The sequence below is a fragment of the Stereum hirsutum genome, assembly GCF_000264905.1.
Source record: "Stereum hirsutum FP-91666 SS1 unplaced genomic scaffold STEHIscaffold_13, whole genome shotgun sequence".
Classification (NCBI taxonomy): domain Eukaryota; kingdom Fungi; phylum Basidiomycota; class Agaricomycetes; order Russulales; family Stereaceae; genus Stereum; species Stereum hirsutum.
The window spans coordinates 1,284,154-1,302,276 of NW_006763143.1; the positions used below are offsets into that span (position 1 = coordinate 1,284,154).

General features: G+C 53.3%; 5 protein-coding genes across 5 annotated transcripts; 1 reads left to right on the forward strand and 4 right to left on the reverse strand.

Moving 5' to 3' along the window:
- Positions 1 to 49: 49 nt before the first annotated feature.
- On the reverse strand, positions 50 to 5,668 carry STEHIDRAFT_123948 (uncharacterized protein). The gene is made up of 6 exons (XM_007307572.1): positions 4,984 to 5,668; positions 4,679 to 4,930; positions 4,048 to 4,621; positions 2,513 to 3,993; positions 1,566 to 2,457; positions 50 to 1,499 (listed from the first exon to the last, which is right to left on the reverse strand). The coding sequence occupies exons 1-6, from the start codon at positions 5,408 to 5,410 to the stop codon at positions 659 to 661; spliced, it is 4,467 nt and encodes a 1,488-aa protein (XP_007307634.1). The 5' UTR covers positions 5,411 to 5,668; the 3' UTR covers positions 50 to 658.
- A 3,298-nt stretch (positions 5,669 to 8,966) lies between these two features.
- On the forward strand, positions 8,967 to 11,028 carry STEHIDRAFT_170799 (uncharacterized protein). The gene is made up of 2 exons (XM_007307573.1): positions 8,967 to 9,097; positions 9,151 to 11,028. The coding sequence occupies exon 2, from the start codon at positions 9,159 to 9,161 to the stop codon at positions 10,941 to 10,943; it is 1,785 nt and encodes a 594-aa protein (XP_007307635.1). The 5' UTR covers positions 8,967 to 9,097; positions 9,151 to 9,158; the 3' UTR covers positions 10,944 to 11,028.
- A 261-nt stretch (positions 11,029 to 11,289) lies between these two features.
- Positions 11,290 to 12,810, reverse strand: STEHIDRAFT_160128 (uncharacterized protein; the record flags this gene model as incomplete). The annotated part of the gene is made up of 1 exon (XM_007307574.1): positions 11,290 to 12,810. One exon carries the CDS (start codon positions 12,808 to 12,810, stop codon positions 11,290 to 11,292), a length of 1,521 nt encoding a protein of 506 aa, XP_007307636.1.
- A 250-nt stretch (positions 12,811 to 13,060) lies between these two features.
- On the reverse strand, positions 13,061 to 14,593 carry STEHIDRAFT_170801 (uncharacterized protein; the record flags this gene model as incomplete). The annotated part of the gene is made up of 1 exon (XM_007307575.1): positions 13,061 to 14,593. The coding sequence occupies one exon, from the start codon at positions 14,591 to 14,593 to the stop codon at positions 13,061 to 13,063; it is 1,533 nt and encodes a 510-aa protein (XP_007307637.1).
- A 179-nt stretch (positions 14,594 to 14,772) lies between these two features.
- Positions 14,773 to 17,756, reverse strand: STEHIDRAFT_83725 (uncharacterized protein). The gene is made up of 9 exons (XM_007307576.1): positions 17,261 to 17,756; positions 16,954 to 17,156; positions 16,450 to 16,827; positions 16,261 to 16,390; positions 16,113 to 16,197; positions 15,860 to 16,050; positions 15,718 to 15,799; positions 15,560 to 15,660; positions 14,773 to 15,497 (listed from the first exon to the last, which is right to left on the reverse strand). Exons 1-9 carry the CDS (start codon positions 17,435 to 17,437, stop codon positions 15,303 to 15,305), a joined length of 1,542 nt encoding a protein of 513 aa, XP_007307638.1. The 5' UTR covers positions 17,438 to 17,756; the 3' UTR covers positions 14,773 to 15,302.
- Positions 17,757 to 18,123: the final 367 nt, after the last annotated feature.

Here is an 18,123-nt window from a genome sequence, read left to right on the forward strand (position 1 = left end):
ACGAAACGATGATCAGATGCTGGTATTGTATATAACGTATGCGTGGTGGTGGACATTGAACGTGAACATGGCGGGGGGCGGTCAAAGGATACAATACTCGAACGGTAAAAAGAAGAGAAAATATTGAAACACGAGAACGAGAACGGGATCGTCAAGGGACCTAAGCTTCGAAAAGTCCGTACGACTAAAAATGTCGACGAAAGCCACGGCTGTCAATAAGGGACCTCCGACGAGGGCATGATCGTCAAAAAAGATAAGGCTGCTCGAAGTGGAGGTATGAGGAAACAGGCTCCGGAAAATCATGCGGTGCAAGAGTCCAGGTGCTCGAGAAAAAGGCATAATGAGGTCGAAATGTGGTCCATCTATCGACCCAACGAAGCCACAGTCAAGAGTCATGATCACAGTCAGTCAACTTGTTAGACAGCTGCAGGCAATTGCCGCACAGGTATCGCAGCGCTCGTAGTCGGACATCAAACAAGCAAGAGCTCAGGGGCATCAAGCAAATAGAGGGGAATTAAAGTCTTTGTCCGCGGTCATAAAGCAAGGGAAAACAGGAACAAACGAAAACGAGAGAAGGCGACGAATTAAAAAAGAGAGAGACTAGTCCGCTATGCTATACCGTACCTCATTCAATGCGCACCGACAGATAGATCACCGCTCAGTATCCACCAGAATACCCACTCTGTCCCGGGTTCGGTGGTGCTGCACCTGGAGGAAGCCCATATTGCGACGTCCTCGAGTACCTATTCTGCTGTCCCTGCGCTCCAGTCGGTGTCTGCGACGAAGGTCTCCTTGGTCTCGGCACCCTCCTTACCCCTTCCGTTGCTGACGGTACAGGTCCGTTATCCGCCAAGCTCACGCCTCTCGAGTTCGTCCTCGAACGGGTGGCACTCCTACTCTGCCTCTGCCCCCCAGCACCCTGGCCTGCGAAATTAACCGGCTGAGGACTCGAGGCATTGGAGCCACCGGGAGACATCGCAGCCTCATCGGATTCGGGAGCATAACCCATATGATCAGGATACGTGTGTTGCCCTTGGTACGGGTTGTGAGTCTCGCCCGGATATTGATTTGAGATCGTGTTATGTCTCAACACGGCACCGCCAGCCGCGGCTCTCGAGAACTGAGCATCGAAGCTTGGCTGCTGCTGCTGTTGCTGCTGTTGCTGCTGGTATGTCTGAGCTTGGTTGCCGAATGGGTTCCGAGTGGTCGTGATGGGAGAATCATAGACCGTGTCTTCGCCATAATCAGGACTGGGGACAAGACGGTGATTAGATGATGAGACGTCTGAGTTGTACGGTGCATCTTCGCTCGTACGCGAGACAGATGATGATGGGGCGGGTGTCGCAGCAGGTCGGTTGCCGAGTGCTAAGGGTGCTGGGAGCGTGAGGAGCTGATTGCTGTCCATTCGTTGACGAGAGTGCGTGCCGGAAGATTCGCCCGCGGTACTCGAATCATAACCTTGTAATGCTCCTGTCACGGTATCGGAGGTCAAAGAATGCCTATACGAAAGTAGACAAAAGTTGCGTGAGCTTATAAAACACGAACGAGGAGCGGAAGAGACTTACCGCTTAGGTGAGTTGGCCTTCCCATCATAGAACATCGAGTCTCTCGAGACCGTCCCACTCTTCCACCTCCTCTCCCTCTCAAACTCAGCCCATCTCTTCATCACGATGTGTGACGAATCAAACTCTCCCTCTTTATCACCATGATTCGCCGCTGCCGACTCTCCCGCGACCATCCGTGTCTGACCCCACGAGAAGTCGTCGAAGTGCCAATACGAGTACGCGGGGAGGATACCGTTCCATATAGGTAGCGAAAACAGGTACACGATCATCCATCCGACGTAGGAGACCTTCCTCGTGGTGATAACGATCAGCAAACCGGGTAGACCGAGGACGATAGCGAGAAGAACGAGAGGGATGGTCGTGTTAGAGCCACCGGGAATGATGGAAATGATGATGAGGTAGAGCGTGAACGAGATGGCGGCCGGAAGGACGAGTGTACCCGCGAGTTCCATACCGACGACGAACTGCATCGAGAAGCAGAAAGTACCGCAAAGGTCACGGACGAGAACGAGTTCCGCAAGGTTATGCACTGTGGAGTTGATCCACCGACGACGTTGGGAGAGGAGCACGCCGAAGGTATCCGGTACGACGGTCTTGCAAACGGCGGAAGGACAGAAAACATTCTTCCTCTTCGGGAACGTCTTGAGCATTAGCGTCGTTAGGTATCGATCTTCACCGAGTAGCAGAAGATTCTTCTTGTGCAGGGTATCGACGACGTTCTCCGAGTAGTGCTCGACGATGTCAGGGTTGGCGAGGATGGGGACCCAATATCCGGACGCGCCCTTGGGAGCCTTGATGCGGTACATGGAGAAACAACCAGGCAAACAGGTGACACCTCCAAACATGGACTCGAAGGCCTTGGTCATGTGATGAGAGATGTAGTACTCGAAGACTAACAACAAGTTGATTTAGCATATTCCGCAAGAGTGGAGGCGAAAAGCACGAACCTTGAATCATGGTGACCCAAGTCTCCCCCTTGTTAGCGATCTTCGTCTCGCCACAAAGACCCATGATCTCCTCGTCCTCTATCATGCACGACGCCATCCTCGTCAACGAATCCGGGAACACCTTCGTATCGGCATCCACACAAAGTACCAGTTCATAATGATCCGGACTGATACCCGTGCATCTCCAAATCGAATTGAAGAACTCATACTCGAACGTCGTCATCCTCTCGTCGAACATGACCTTCTGCATGAATCCCATCAGCACGATCTGCGAGTCTCGCTTTCCACGGTTACCAGGCTTCGCTTCGTGCGCCTCGAGCGGATTACCGCATTTCGCGACAAGCACCATGGGGACCCTCTGCTGCTTCGACATCTCGACCGTCGCGTCGTCGTAGTCGTAGAACCCGGCGTAGACCTTCGCCATATTGTGCCGTTTGTGACCGTCCGCGATGGCGACGTACGAATGGGCCTCGACGTCCTCCGGGTCGATCACGAATTCCTTCATCATCTCTATACAGATCTGCGGTGTCGTCTTGTCGTTCCCAGCACCCTTCACCATCCCGTCCGCGATGACCAAAATGAGCTTGTGACTGTTCGGATAATCCGTCGTGGCGAGCGAGTCCAAAGTCGTTCTCAGACCCTCCACGCTCTCCGAATAGGCCGTGACGAGACAGATCGTGTGTGCGAGTCGGAAGCCGAAAGGTTCCGCGTTATCCGGCGTAGGCTGTTGGACGACATTATGGAGAGGGAAAGGACAAGGATTGTCATTGAAGCCGTTCCTCGAGTCTCCGAGCGAAGTCGAGCTCCTGGAAAAGCGGTACGGGGAATCCGGCGGTGTAAGTTTCGCACCCTTGACCGAGGCCGTGGTCGATGATGGGCCACCGTATACACTCGTGGCGTTGCGTTTGTACGGGAGAGGCTCGAGCATCCCATATGAGGTCGCCGGTCTCCCTCCAACTCCTTTCAGGATATTCTCGGTGGGCGTGAAGCGCGATTGCGTGGGTATGAAACCTGCCTTCTTCGGCTTGTAGTTCGTAGTGACGCCTTTCTTCGTGACGTTGGGACGGAGTTCGGCCGGAGCAGGACGATAGATGTCACTCGTCCAGTTCTCGATCTGCGCCATCCGTTGCATCCTTTGTTCGTACGTCTCGTGCTTGAAGGCGCCGAGGCGAGGACCGAAGAACCACGAAAACATGACAGCCATGACGAATCGAATCCCGACGACACCGATGATGAAGATGAGGGAGACATAGAGGACGATGTCAGAGGCGACGCAGCCGATCGTGTTCGTGTCGATGAAGCCGACAGTGATGATGTCCTGGAAACAGTGACCGAGAGTGCGTTGGCCCGTGCGGAGCATGTAGGCGGTGATGTCCTTGCCATTAAACGTGCCATTGGCGTTCTTGAAGTCGTTGAAGCTATCCGGGTAGGAGACTTCGCCTGTGCTCAGCCAGTTGAGGAGGTTGAAGTCGAGAACATTGCTACGGAGAGGTAAAAGGTTAGGACAGCATGACGACGAGGGAATGTTCGCTTACGATTCATAGACGGCAAGGTTGCGATCAGAAGCCTGAAGGTCGTCCCAAGTGAAGTAAACTTGACCCTGCGGACTGATTGCGGCAAGATCATTGCGCGCAGTTGAACTGACGTGACAAGTCGTGTCGCTGTCGTAGTTCGTCAAGTTGACGCCACTCGTCCCGTTCTGGCTGAATACATTGCAGGGGAAATACCAGTCGAGACTGCCACTGGTGCTGGTAATGCTCGAGTTGCTCGCCTTGGTGATGATCCCGTCGCAATTCCCATTCACGTTCTGAAACATGAAGGAGATATCGTTACTGGCAACACCCCAATTGCCAACGAAAAGCGGGTTCGTGTCTCCGTTGAAATCGCCGACTTCAGGATGTTTGAACTGTGAGAAATCGTAGTCGTAGCCGTGGATGACGACGGAGCCAGTGTCGATGGAGCCTGCATGGTAGCGGTTCGCAGGAGTGCCGCAGACGACTTGAGTGAAACCGAAAGTGATAAAACCGACGAAGCCCATGAGGACGGCGATGATACTGAGGAGACCCATCTTCTCGCGCCATGCTCGCTGTTGCTCGGAAGTTCGAATACCTGGCTCGGAATTAGAACAAGGCTAAGGGATATTGAGAAGGAAAGAACAAGACATACCGAAGGTCCTGAGGATGAAATTGGGAATGCAGGCTGTGAGTATATAACAATAGGTGACCCAGCCGTCGTGGGGACCTGGTATATTCGCTAGGCAACCCGTTCGCTTCGCAGGGGCAGTTTCTGGCGTAGGCGCGGATTTCCTCCTCCTAAGAGTGGCACCTCGTTTGAAAAGAGCGAGACCCGACTCATGAACGTCTTCCTCTCTCGCAAGTAGTGAGTGACCACGACGCAGCCCAGGTGCGTTTCCCGTGGCTATGCAACATACTCAACGCAATGCAGACACGAGGTAGGTAGGAAATACGCACTGGAGGGAATCACACCGTCATCTTCCAGTTGAGCAGCATGGTTGCGGTAGTGCCACTGCCTATGACCCGGCTCTATCTTCTCCCTGTCCGGCCTGACCAGGCTCTTCTTCCTTCCTACCATAGCTGTATCCCCAAGCTGAAAGCCGTTCTCTGGATCGGGGCTGGTGATGTTGGTGTATGCTGATGGGGCGGTACGCTGGCGGCCTGGGTGTTCAAGAGGGTCGGTGCGCTCGCCTCGTTCGCTGTCTTGAAAGGAGACGTTGGGAACAGCTCCGGTGTTAGGTTGTAGAGGTGGCCTAGAGAAACCATTGTAGGAAATCGGAGGCTGTTCGGGGTAGGAAGGCGAAGAGGGTGATTGGGGATGCGAGTAGCCGGTCGAGGCGCCAGGGCGGGGCTGCCGTGGTGGACGTTGACCGTAATTGTCCATGGCAATTGAACTGCTGATAATATGCTATTATGAAGACAGTTGCATGCGGCGGGAAGCGAGGAGGAGCGAGGGTGGCCGAGGAGAACCGAGTGAGAGCGAGATGAGGGAGCGTGGGCAAGGCGCAGGGCGCTGAGCACGAAGGAGCCCAAAAATGGTTCTATATCCGTGCTGATCGCGGCTGCTGTCCACGCAAAGGGTGCTGACTGAGCTGGGGGTATAAGCGCTGTGCGTTGCCGCTGTCGTCGGCAGCGAGGCCGATGGCGAGTCGGACGGTGGTGGTGGCGGAGAGAGAGAGAGCTCGGAAAATGATGGCGGTGGCTGGACGTCGAACGGAGTGCCAAGCGGCAGTTGACAACGCTCTTCCTCAACCGGCTGCCTTCCCATTCCGTCATCGTCTCTTCTTCCAATAATTGTTCACCCAGCGCGTTGCGACTCCGCTCTGCCCCTGCTCCATGCCAACAACCCTCGCTTGCTCCACGTCCCCCGCTTTCCTCTCCAGCTTTTTCTCGACATTTTCCCTTTTTTTCGCCGTCGTCCACACCCGCCACATGGCACGCCACACACTGTCCAACATGAATCGATTGGGCTTGGCAATCGTTTTTCTCCGAGCCATCATGTTCAGTTGTAATTAACCAGCAGCAGACCGAAGGCAAGCTATCTGGGGAGTCCCCGTTTCCTCTGTTTCTAACCCTCTGCCGTGCTGCACAGTTGTCCTGGGAGCCGCATCGTACGAACGTGGGAGGTGTACGTCTGCTGCACCTCATAATCATTCTTCACCTCTCGGGGATGCTTGGGCACAGACAGCTAGGCGGCTCTGAGCGACTATCATTCATCATTCACTATGGCTTATGAAGGCTGGAAGGGTTGACGTCGTCGCCTCTAGACATCGTTCTTGAGAGCCGGTCCTCGTTTCTTGGAGCGCCTGGATGCGTCGATATCACAAGTGGGGCCCGAGTCGTGCTTTACAGCAGTCGACCTCACTCTTCGCGGTGTAACGCCTATGCTAGAATCGCAGGAAGAAACTGATAACAGTAATAGTACGTCTGGATTACACCGGGTTTATGACTTCTAGCCCATACCATCCAGTGTTCACGGTCGCCTCCCAGTTGTCTCTGCCGGATATCGGTTCAGGTGACTATCTTTGACGTGCCTTGCTGTGAAATCCAACGATCTACAAGAAGTACGCTTATGCTCGGATGAGGCTACGATATCGACCTGAGGCGCAAGGCGTGAGGCCCCATGGCCTTATACGCGAGGTGCGTTGTGGGCCGTGGCTCTCTACGTGCGTCATCGTTCCTTGTTTCTCCTGGTTCCAGCTCATGTGTGCCCTGACAATCGATAAGACGGACATATCACCGAGTGTCGTAGCCAATGAATAATATGGCCATCCTTATTACCATCTCTTCTCCACCTCGCTGCAGTCACCAAGAGATGTTTCTAATATAGGCTTTGCTTGATCCTTCTCAAGTTTGTTGACATGTGTTTGATTCCGAAGGCGCCGCCTTCCTTTCCGAGACAACACAAGATAACTGGGGGAGCGCAGACTTCGTCTGCAGCAACCTCGCTTGGAGGGGAGGGTGGCACGATTTCTATTTTTTACCAGGCAGTTCACAATACAAGTTTCGTTTGAGCGGTGCTCGGCCTTCTTGGTGCATGTGTGGCAACGCGCTATCTTGTCTCATTGAAGAGGCCCAAGCAAGCGAATGTGTTCCATCTCCTCAAATGCCAGAAACACACCAGGAAAAGAACATGCAGACTGTCATAATACAACAAATATATACAGCATTAATAGAAGGATCCACGAGGACTCTCCGCGGCTGCACAACTTGAAATTCCTAACAAAGGACAACCGGTCTGATTGACATCGAACGGAGGCAAACCATATCCTGAGCAACAACCAAAAACAACTCATGGACACACATCCCAAACCGACCTAAGCTACGTGTGCGGCCTTGAGAGGAGGGAATGGATCGTCGCCCTTCCTCAGGAGCCTCTTCCTTGGCGACTCCTCGAGGAGCGGGAGGGACGAGAACACCCATCATCCCTACCTTCCCGTACAAACAGACTCCCTTTATATGTCCAGTATCAATGTCATGGCGGTATGAAGAAGACCACGAGCGGTACATACCAAGAACGGAACATGCTGCCGATCGAGCCTCTGTCACGAACATTCGAGATACTTACACGGGTCAATCGTAAGATGCAGACGAGGAGGGTGGCGCACGAGGAGGGTGGTGCGGCGACAGTTTCCGAATCCCGATGACCGCTGCGTACGCTTTCACAGACTACCGAGCACACAGGCAAACCATTCTCTATGTCACAGTGGACATCCGAACTCCTCCGACTCGGAGATGCAGGCTATCGTTGTTCAATCTCTATGTCGCACTATCGAGGAGCACAGGAAGGGTCACAGTTCGTTTTCTGAGAGACTTCGACGACGACCTATTTCTGCAAGCACACGTAGCACCAGTTCTAGACGAAGATGATCGATTGGAGGAATTGAACAGAAACAGAAAGTAGTGGTGGGCAATGTGATGACCAGTGTTGTAGCAGCGACGGCGCGAGGCAAGGGAGTGCGAGCGATGATGTGGTACGAGTGAAGTATTTGGTGCCCTGCGAAACGCGGAGTGAGCATAGCGGCGTGAAGAGCGGCACGAGGTAGATTAACCAGCAACAGTGTCGCATACTGACAATCAGGAGAGGTCTTTGAAGAGAGTCGGACAGAAGAAGAACACGCGTTCGATGGTAGTTTCTGAGCAGGAGAGGCCAAACGGACAGGGCACGAGACAAAAAGTGTACGTAAGCTGTTTGTACTTGTTGAAACGGGAGCCCGACGTCATAATTACGGCGGTGCGAAGGACCTTGTAAGCAAGGTAAAGACCCGCCAAGAATACTTCCTTCCCTATTGCCGCCGCTTGCGCTAGAATCCATGCACATCAACGACATCGCAGAGGTTGTCCGTGATGCGCATCATCGTCTTCGAGCCATCAGTCAAGGAACGGCTGGTTGTACCACCGAGCTGACCACCTCGTCTACAGAGGCGTTCGCCAAGACCATTAAACTGAAATACTTAGTCAAGTAACGCACCGCCCAGTTGTCATTCACACAAGACTCGACTACTTCAGCGCTCAGCACTCAGCCTTGACTGCATATGACATCCATCCATCAAACCAACATCTACGCAATTCGGGCATTCTAGTGATTGCCGGCGGCTCTCCTAGCGTTTGCTGTGCTTCAGTTGTGCTCCCGCGGCCACAAAATATGAGCTCTGTATCCTGTCGCAATTGATATGTCTACAATCTCCTCAAAGAGGAGGCCCATCGCATGGTATTTGTCAGCAATGATGGCGCAGCATGTTGCATTCGCCTATCAGCGCGATCTGCACATATTTGCCATCACCAAGACAAACTTCAAGTTATTATGCAGGTACTGAGGGACCGAATCAAAGCAGGACTCGGAGGGAAATAGAGGCCGGCCCACGATGCATACACTGCATCTCACTGCATGTCTTCAACAGGACTCTACTATAATCAGCGTGTACCGGGGTGAGTCAAATCCTCCTGCCTCTCCCTCTCAAAGTCTCCCGTCTTACTGTCTCATTAGCCATCACTACTTCCCTCTGTACACATTATTCATCCAACAGAACCTACTGAAAAGTTGTTTATACGGCCTGGAGATAGCTGCCGAGTACGCGTCCACACCATCTATCCTCCACACGCGTTTGGCTCATATCCTTTTAGGAATCACTATGGCAGACTTCGACCATAACAATATGCACGAAGGTGCAAACCAAAAGTATCTCCGCACGGACTCTTCCACCTCCTTTGCATACTATCCTCCACAGTCTAGAAAGGCGACCCGCAATGCATCACTCAGATACCACCCTTTCAGCATGCTCGTCATGACGGTCTGGATCATCCTGACAGTCGCCCTAGTCGTGCTCCTCGAGAGGTCCGTCGCACTCGGCCCTACCACCCTCCACCTTCCTTGGTACTACAGCAGTACCGGTCTCCCCTCCGACCTCCTCACCGTCTTCGCCCAAGGTCACGTCCCCATATCCATCATGCACCTCTGCCGCCTCGCCGCCTCGGGAATCCAGTCGCCCCGGACCGCTCCACGAACATGGATCGAATTCTTCTGGACGGTAGACATGTGCTGGTCCGGGCCCGTAGGGATCTTGGCTACCCTCTGGAGCATGACGAAGCTGAGGGTGCTCGTCTCTCCGGTTTTGGTGGCATTTTCGGTCATCAGCATTGTGGCGCTGGTGACACCACTCGTCCTGGACCATGCATATCCCATTCGGACGATCGACGTGCAGCTCCAGCGGACGTTCAACCCTAACACGCTTTCGGCGTCGAAGATGGGCAACATCGACGCGTATGCTCAGCTCGCACAGGGAGGTGCGGGTTGGGCCACGAATTTGACGGTGATCAACCTGTTCAATGAGACTACTTTTACTCCTGTCGGCGGAGACCGTGGAACGAACTCGAGCGATTTCTTCTTCGCGGGTGATGTTGAGAGCTTGGACACTGCCCTTCCCGGAGTTCGCGTCCAGGGTGGATGTCAAGCGATAAACGACCAGACGAGCCTCGGAAATTTCACCGCATTCACGGCCTATTGCAAGAACCAACTCACGACCGTCGCCGACCACAAGGCCCTGGTCATCGGATCCGGGGCTATCGACCTAAACCTCAACGTCTCATATTGCACGAACATATCCTCTTTCTCCCCCCTCCAATCCCCTTCCTACACCTCGTCCTTCGTCTGGTTCGAGAACACCGCCGGCCGGATATCGGGAGACCTCGTGAAGGGTCTCGTACGCTGCGACGTCTGCGCCAGCACGGGAAATGCATCCGTCTACGGGCGCACTCTCACCTTCGACAACTTCGTCCCCAACAACACCATGTACCAGTCCACACAAGGCGGAGAACCCCTCCTCGACCCCATATCCGCCGTCATGTATCACCTAGCAGACGCTACCACGGCCGACAGCGACGAGGACAGCCAGGAGCCGCTCAACATGTTGGGATATTACGAGACTAGCGAGGACGGTGTTCCGCTATACGTATCCCCCTCTCTCGAAGGGTACGCAGCGGCGATGTGGCGCGGTGCATCGCATATGACAGCCGCGATTGCCCTTCTCTCCCGTTCTTCCGATACGACCTACCCCGCTACGTCGCACACCCCCGTCTCCGCACGGACGAAAGACTTCGCGTTCTTCGTCGTCGCTCTCGCGCTTCTAGGAGTCTGGTTTGTGGGGATGTTCGCGCTGACGGTGGGGATGTGGAGGAAGGCGTCCGGAGATTTGTTGGACAGTTATACGGCTGCGCGGATAGTGGCAGGGCGGCCAGATCTGGTGAATGTGGATTCGCCGGAGGACTTGGAGGATAACCCGAGGCTTTTGGAGAAGTTTGACGGGGGGAACGGGATCCGGGTTGATCTGGGCGGGGAAGAGATTGGATATGTGGCGGCTGGGGGGAGGGGGACTCTGAGCAGTCGACGACCTCATGAAGGAGAGAAGTATAACTTCTAATCACATTATTTATTCTGGATTTCGTTGGTGAGATAAAAGGGTTCTATGTATGAGTTGATCGGTGATACCTATTCATTTATTTTGGGTTATTCCGTGTCAGTGAGAGTCGTCTGACTGAAAGTAAAACGACCTGACCATCGAGCGTAGCTCTAATATGAGACATAAATGTAATCATGAGGCGAGACACATCACCACATAGAGTGATACAAAGCAGAGAAGATGCAATTGACCTGTTCGGTATGAACGCAAGGCAATTATGAACAGCGACGATATACCCATATCAGTGAAACGAGCCCAAACCAGATACTGAAGTAAGTACACCAACAACGAACTAAACAGTAAAACTTTAGGCATCGATTGACTCAAGACGCAACTTCCCTTCGCTCTGCAAAACCTCTAGCCTATCGTATGCCTCTGGATCACCCTCTCTCATCCTCTCCAGCAAGCTCCGCCACAGCCTGATCTTAAACGCCTGCGGCAGCTCCAAGGAGGAGCGAGAAACTGCCCTCGACTCAACCAACCGCGCCAGATAATTGGCGAAAGAAGATTCTCTCGGACGATCGGGGGCATCCCAATCAGATGCGAGGATGTAGCCTTGCAATTGGAGTTCTTTGAGCGCAGGCACAAAGCCTGGTCCAGATCCGAGGTGAGATTGTAGTTGTAGGCTCGACGTGGACTCGTTGGATGATGGTGATATCAAGTACTCGAAGACGCGAAGTGCCAATGTATGACTCGAAATGTTCAGGACCTCCAAGTTCTTCAGCTTCTCTAGCACCATCACCAACACTTCCATCTTGACATCGTCTGCCAATTCTAGTTCCTTTAACGCCTCCTCGCAATGTCCCACAAACTTCACGAACGCGGCAGGCACCTCTCCGGGTAGATACGTCCGCGAACTGATTGGTGAAAACCTGAAGTTAAAGTTCAAATGATCGCCGCTGGTTAAAATGAGATGTTCGAGACGAGGAGTCTCTAGTGTGTCGAAAAAGTAATGGAACATCCTGTCTTTCGAGTGGCCCAAGTTCGCCTCCAACCTTCGCAAAGACGGCAAAACGACCGATCTGCGACCGCGCGAGTGGCGCGGGGGACCTTTGACAGAGACGAAATCAATGCTGAGTTCCTCGAGACGCGCACACTTCTTCAGATTGCGCATGAGGACCTCTGCATCGAAATCGTCTCCCCAGGCTTGGGTGTGCATATGGAGTTTCCTGAGGTGTGTCCATGGTAATACCCATTGCGAGAGCAGCAGATGGTCGAGATAGACTCGACAAAGATGTGGCGCATTTTTGCGATTGAAGCGGGATATTATGACTTGGTTGTCGTTGCCTCGACGGCGTGGTTGCATCAAAGGAGCATACATGGCAAAACTTCGAAGTAGAGGGGTCGAGGATAGGTCTGGGAAAGGATGGATGTCCGGCAACACCCGCGTATAGCTGAGGTTCGTGCACACATCGAGCCAACGGCTAGAATGCTCTGCGAGGATGTGCATGTAACGTTCGATGTATGGCCTTGACTGTGCGAGGGATGTCTGTTTCGTCGACCCTAGGAAGTAGGCGCTAATATACACTCTGAAAGACAAAGGGAGCACCCCTGATCGCTTCAACCAAGTCTGAAGCTCTGTAAAAAAGAGCTCGATGGCCTCGGGTGTTCTCGGTAGCTGAGGAAGGCTGAGCGATGTCCAAGCTCGCGGAGACGTCAGTGTTATGGAGCGCCAGCGGGAGGAGACACGAGTGAGGGAGTGAGGCGCTTGGTTGAGGATGATGTCGTAGGATTCGAATGGATACCCCGGGTCGAAGCCAATGTCAACCGTGCAGTGCGAGAAGATATCAGAGAGGGTTTCGGCGGGTAAACACTGGATGAGATTCATGTTCAATTTGTGTCGAGATAGAGGTTTTGAAGAAGCAAGCTCGAGGACAAAGTGACTGCGCGGCAAGTTCCGTTGAGCCCACTGCAGCCCACTGCTCAACAGAGATGACTCGCGCCACGCCGCATCGTTGAGCGCGGATTCACGACATAATAACAGCAACGAGAATGGCCAAAATACAACACGTCCAGATCAAAGGCACAAAGCTACTAGTCATGTACAGTACGACTCGCATTGTCAAGAAAATACAATCTCACATCGACTCTAGACACAGCTTTCCTTCGCCCCGTAAAGCTTCCAGCCTCTCGTATACCTTCGCACAATCCTCTCTCATCCTCTCACGCAACCTTCCCCCAAGCCTGACTTTAAACGCCTCTAGGTCCAAGGCAGCGCGGGAAGCCGATCTGCACTCAACGAACTTCCCTAGATTGTTGAAGAATGGTGCTCCGCCCACAGGGTCGGACCCGAAGAGATCGAAAGGGACGCCTTGACATCGCAGTTCGCCTAGCGAGGGCAAAAGAGCGAATTCTCCTACGCCTGATCGAAGGATAGGCACCGGGGTTGGGCTGCCCACGCCCGTAGGCTCGTTGGGTGTGCGTGATGTTAGAGCTTCGAGTATCGAAGGAGCCAGTGCCTGGCTGTGAACATCGAGTACCTCGAGGTTCTCCAATTTCCTGAGTACGTCGACAAGGACCCGAATCGTCTCGACTGGATCCACCATCTCCAACTCCTTCAGCGATTCCCCACATTGACCCATAAACTTCTTGAACGCGTCATGCAACTGTTCTATCCGATATGTCCGGAATGGACCACCGACCTCAGGATATGCCATGTCCAAGTAATATCCCGTGGTGAGAGCCAAAGATTCGAGACGAGGGGTTTGAAGCGTGTCGAAAAAGAAATGGAACATCGTGTTTGAGGTCGTGCTCAGGTCTACATCCAATCGTCGGAGGGATGGGAGGACGATTGTATCACGTTGATCAGAGTTCATTGGAATACCTCTGGCAGTCCCAAAGGAGATGTGCAGTTCCTCGAGATTCGTGCACGCCTTCAAGTTCCGCATAAAACCCTGCGCATCAGGGTAGTTTCCTTTGGCCATATGCAGCTTTGTGAGCTGTATCCATGGTAGGACACACCGCGCAAGGGACGGATGGTCAAGAATGATTTGACGGAGGTGTGGCGCGTTCTCGGGACGAAAATACGACACTATGGGTTGGTCCGGAATGACTACGGGATTCGGATTGCCTAGGGAGAGCGTGTGCAACGTAGGAGCACATAGCGCAAAACTTCGCAGTAATGGAGTTGTGGATAGACCTGGGAATGGGTGTACGTCTGACGATGCCCGCGCGTATTTGAGGTTGGAGCACACGTCGAGCCAGCGATGGGAGTGCTGCGACAGGATCTGCATATAACGTATGATATATGGCCTCACCTGCTGGAGTGAGGTTTGTTCCTGGGAACCTAAGACGTCGTAGGCGCTAAAATGCACTCTGAAAGACAGAGGGAGCATTTCCGACCGTGCCAGCCATAGCTGAAGCTCAGCAAGGAAGAGCTCGATGGATTCGGGTGTTCTCGGTAGAAGAGGAAGGCTGAGCGATGTCCAGAGTCGTGGGGACGTTAGCGTTATGGATCGCCAGCGGGAGGAGACGCGAGTGAGGGAGTGAGGCGCTTGGTTGAGGATGATGTCGTGAGGTTCGAATGGATAGTCCGTGTCGAGGCCAGTATCAACCGTGCAGTGTGAGAAAATCTCGGCGAGAATCTCGGTGGGGAAACTCTGAGAGTGCATGCTTGATCTCCGTTAGAGGCAATGAACGCTGAGACTCAGAGTAGGATGCAAACGTTCGGCGCAAGCGCTTTCAATTCTTCGGCACCTTGCGGCCATCCACCAAATCCTTTTTCGGACTGCGCCACACGATGAGGACGCCATTTCGTCCCAGGTTCCCATATTCTCCGTCGAAAAAAACGATCAATAGTCATTATCCGGGTTCATAACAGCCAAGTAGGGTAACGGCACAAACGAGCGAACGACAAATTCAAGCGTACACAACTGAACCTAAATTCGCGACGTGCTGCGGGGGTGGTGGGATATCCAGGGAGGTTGGTAGGTGGTATAAAGAGGTGACTGTGCTAGGTGAGGAGTGAGGAGTCGAAATAACGGTTTTTATCGTGAAGTGAGCGGGAGTGCCCATACGGACATGAGGGAAGTATGCGACGTGCGACGTGAAGTATGATTGGTACAGCGGACAGAGGTGAGGGGGGAAGTCCATATGCGGATGCAAAGTCCGATGAGACACAAGAACGACGAGATAACGTTAACTAGAGTAAAAGCGAAGAGTTCAAACCAGACCAAGTGGAGAATAAAAACGAAGAACCGCGACAAATTATCCACATCGAACCAATTGACACAGAAGTCCATGGAGAAGTCCCTTTCGAAGAAGCGAGGGTCTTCCAAGGAATGTACAGACGCATCCAACATAGCTAACGCTTGGACGATCTTACATCTTCGCCAAGATGCCCACCATGCCCAACACAGCCCCGAGGGCACCCACGAAAACAGCAGGCCAAACACCTTTGGGCAAGGTAGGGAGTGCACCGCTACCGTTGAAGGGAGTGTAGTCGGTGCTGCTAGCCTGCGAGCTCGAGTTATACTCAGTGCCAGTGCCTCCGCCTGTCAGGTTGGCTCCGTTGGGCTACGGGCAGATATTGGTGTCAGCAAGTTACGGGAAGAGATACTGAATGACGGTACACGTACGCCGATGGGCCTGGAGTTGTCCACGAAAGCGCAACTGCTCGAGGTGCAAAGACATTCGCCCTTGATAGGGTCCCAGAAGGCAGTCGAGCAGTTGGCTGGAACTGGTACATCCAAAAAAATGAGCACAAGTAGAACGAAGATAAGAAAGAGTGTCTTACGTCGGAAACGGGCTTGGCTGGTCGACGTGTCCTGAGGAGGGTTCGGGTTGGAGGGGGCAGGCTGGTCAGTCGGGCAACCGTACTACAGAACAGAGCAGGGTCTTCAGCTTGGTTGCTTGCAGCATTTGGTAGGACGACGTACGCAAGTGTACCAAGGGAAGTCAGAGAATGCACAATGACTGAGAAGACCCTCTTCATTCGTGGGCATCCCATTGCAGATCTTGTCGCTAACTTGGGGAGTAGAGCACTTGAGGACGTCGAGGTTGTTCAAATCCGAGATCTTCGTCGGGTTCTGAACCCACGAGAGAAGTTGCTCGGAAGAGACAATCCAGACTTAAACCACACAAGGACGATGAGTACATCACACCGGACTGCACGAAGTAAGGGCTGCATACCGTTGTCCTGCAATTGGGCCCAGTCGAGGAACGAGTTGATCATGTTGATGGTACTCGTCGGCGCACTGACACCAGGGTAGTTTGTCTACAGGAACATTACAAGGATGAGAAGGTTAATCATTCTTGGGTGTGAGAAAAAAAAGCTTACGGCAAGATGAATTGGATGAGTGTAAAGACCGATAGGCTGGCGATTCCCGTTGTAATGAGCGGTGAAGGTGCTCTTCATATACTCTAATGTGGCCGAATCGTTGACGGTGCTCGCCCCGTTAGCGGCATCCCTAACGACCCAGAGAGCTGGTCAGGTTTGTTTGGTGAAGACTTCGAAACAAATACTCACAGCCAAGGGTCCATCAAATGCACACCCGCATCTCCCCTATCATCGAAGAAAGCGTACATCGGAATCTCCCAGAACCCAGGCAATTTCGGCTCTCCCTTGCACATATTGTCAACAGCCAGACAGTCGTTCGCCATCCCGTTATCCAGGGTGTACGGCCAGTAGGCGTCCGTGCCATCTTCCGTGACAGGTAGAGACGCGCTAGCGGAAGAATCGTACGTGAAACTCGTGTTCGCCAACATCTTCAGCGTATCAACTGTGTAGTTCAGGTAAGGCGCCCGGAAACCCTTGATGGCCGAGAGCGGGATGCCAGCGAATGCATTGAGAGCGATGAGGTTCCCGTCAAGTTCGTCTTGTGGAGGCGTACCGACATGGGTCATCCTGCAGAAAATATCAAACAGACACAGTAAGTTTTAGTGTGCAAGGCCGACACCACATGTCCGCATCACGGTGGTGATGGGAAGCATGTGGGGAAGGCGCAAGCGGGAGAAGGAGTGGAGTACGCACGTATGGTCCGCGATCTCGTTACCAGCGACATACCAGTCCGTCACGAGGGTGAAGTTGGTGTAGTTGATGGAGGTGTAGTAAGTCATCTTGGGCTGACAACCGTTGGGGTTCTGGCGATGGGCGAGGAATTGATTGACAGCATCCAGAGTATAGGATTGGATGGCATCGTCGGCGGTGAAGACGACGAACTGGGGGACGTCCGACTATACATGCGATATCGTAGTCAGCACATATTTCCAGGCCGGCCAGATTGACATGCAACATTACACCAACCCGCCAAATCCTGGAAGTAATATACGATACTCACCGGCGATAGTCCGCCCGGGGGGCTTGTGCTAGCACAGTTACAGTTAGGCAACTGGCACTGCGACGAGTCACAAGAATACCCAGCAGCCTCCGACGAGCTCTGCGGGCCTGAAATACTACCATCTTGAGCAAGAACAAGAGCGGGCAAGAGAGCGGCGAGGATGACGAAGGGCAACATCCTGCTGCAGCGTTTTCAAGCTGTTTTGAGTGCTCTGAGGGGAAGAACAGAGACAGAGACCCAAAGGCGAGAGCGGGGGTGAAGAGAAAGGGGGAGGGTAGACTGCCGCAGGGGTAGGTCAGGTACTTTATAGGTCTGACGAGGCTCCGTAAGCGCCATGTTGAGCCGATAGAAGTGAAACGGATTTTGTTCAAGGCGGATTGCCAGCTCCATCAGGGCAATATGATCGTGATAACCAGGCAGACCAAACGCCGACTGCTACCACAGGTCAATTCAGGATCATCGTCCCGTCTTCTTGCTTTGTGTCGCCTCTTTGCAGTAAGAAGTCTGTCCAGCAGGCCCTATGCAAACGCAATAACGCTGTGTCAAGACAGCCTGTTCACGGTCTGGTGTAGGAGCTCCGATGACGAGCGGGCTAATTTGACCGCTCGAAGGCAGCAAGCATGAGGTGGATCGGGGCAGGGCGCTCGAAGCCGATGGACTCGACTAAATCGAGAAACTAGCTCGAACCACAAAAAGAATACCGGGTGTCTACTTCTACAAAGTGCATTGCAGTGCAGTTTCTGCCTGGGATGATGGCAGCTTGTGTCGAACGAGATTGAATGAACACGGAGAGAGTTCTGTGAGAGGGAGGAACCAGGGGAAGACGGAATTTCAAAGCCCGGAAGTCCGGATGGCCAGCAGGG

Excerpts from the sequence above, each read along its gene's own strand:
- STEHIDRAFT_123948 (XM_007307572.1), bottom strand. The coding sequence starts at position 5,410 with ATGGACAATTACGGTCAACGTCCACCACGGCAGCCCCGCCCTGGCGCC. Across the intron at positions 4,931-4,983 it reads TGACGGTGTGATTCCCTCCA|CCACGGGAAACGCACCTGGG; the intron begins GTGCGTATTTCC and ends TATGTTGCATAG. Across the intron at positions 2,458-2,512 it reads TTGGGTCACCATGATTCAAG|TCTTCGAGTACTACATCTCT; the intron begins GTTCGTGCTTTT and ends ACTTGTTGTTAG.
- STEHIDRAFT_170799 (XM_007307573.1), top strand. The coding sequence starts at position 9,159 with ATGGCAGACTTCGACCATAACAATATGCACGAAGGTGCAAACCAAAAG.
- STEHIDRAFT_83725 (XM_007307576.1), bottom strand. The coding sequence starts at position 17,437 with ATGTTGCCCTTCGTCATCCTCGCCGCTCTCTTGCCCGCTCTTGTTCTT. Across the intron at positions 17,157-17,260 it reads CCCCGGGCGGACTATCGCCG|TCGGACGTCCCCCAGTTCGT; the intron begins GTGAGTATCGTA and ends TCGCATGTATAG. Across the intron at positions 16,828-16,953 it reads AACGAGATCGCGGACCATAC|GATGACCCATGTCGGTACGC; the intron begins GTGCGTACTCCA and ends TATTTTCTGCAG.